At 43.4% G+C, this 1,089-nt stretch overlaps 1 protein-coding gene across 1 annotated transcript in view; it reads right to left on the reverse strand.

Moving 5' to 3' along the window:
* The window catches only part of LOC101854879 (diacylglycerol lipase-alpha), a gene marked incomplete in the record, with an annotated part of 213,377 nt that overhangs the window by 180,838 nt on the left and 31,450 nt on the right, over window positions 1-1,089 (reverse strand). The window contains 1 exon segment of the mRNA XM_013084702.2: window positions 619-830. Coding sequence (XP_012940156.1) covers window positions 619-830 — 212 coding nt within the window.

Here is a 1,089-nt window from a genome sequence, read left to right on the forward strand (position 1 = left end):
TACTCTATTTATCTGCCTGTCTGCCTGCCTACCTACCTGTATATATATATATCTATCTATCTATCTATCTATCTATATATCTATCTATCTATCTATCTATCTACTTCTCTGCCTGTCTGTCTGTCTACCTATCTAGCTATCAAGCAATCTATCTCTGTCTATCTCTCTATCTCTATCTTTATATTGTCTATCTATCTATCTACTGCCTGCCCGTCTGTCTAGCTATGTAGCTAGCTATCTACTGCCTGCCCGTCTATCTATCTATCTATCTATCTATCTATCTATCTACCTACCTACCCCCCCCCCCCCTTAACAGGGGTATCGGTGGCCTAGTGGTCAGGCTACCGCCGCGGACTCGTAATCGTGAGATTGCTGGTTCAGGGTTCAAGCCTCAGCCCGGCACGACGTACGTGGTGTCCTTGGGAAAGGCATTTCTCTCGAATTCCCCGCTTGGCTCGGTCCTTTCGGAGATCGAAGTTAAACTAGGAGGTCCCGCTTCTTAAATAACCTCCTTATAGTGTTGATGGGGCCGTTAAACTCCTTCCATTTCATTTCCCCCCTCCTTCTACCGGACAACAAGACAAAACATTTCATTGACGTATCCAGCAAAGGTCTCACCTAGCCTGGCGTAGAGCAGGTACTCTATGCTGGCCCTTGGGGACTGTGTGAGGATGCTGCCCCGGGTACTCACAATGGCGATGACCGTCTCCAGGACAATGCTCACCGACACGATCACGATATGGCCGAGGATCAGGTCCCGGAGGTCGACCGTGCATTCGTGGGCGGGGTCAAAGGGCACGACGCCGCGCACGATCGCCATGGACACAAGCCTGTGGGGGAAAGGATGAGTAGTATAATAATATTATTGTTATTGTTATTATTATTGTTGTTGTTTTTATTATTATTGTTATTGTTATTAATGTTGTTGTTGTTGTTGTTGTTGTTGTTGTTATTATTATTATTATTATTGTTATTACTATTATCATCATTATCGTTATTACCATTATACTACAATTATTATTACTACTACAACTAATAGTAGTAGTAGTAGTAGTAGTAGTAGTAGTAGTAGTAGTAGTAGTAGTAGTA

This window comes from Aplysia californica, unplaced genomic scaffold (genome assembly GCF_000002075.1).
Source record: "Aplysia californica isolate F4 #8 unplaced genomic scaffold, AplCal3.0 scaffold00311, whole genome shotgun sequence".
In the NCBI taxonomy this organism is placed as follows: domain Eukaryota; kingdom Metazoa; phylum Mollusca; class Gastropoda; order Aplysiida; family Aplysiidae; genus Aplysia; species Aplysia californica.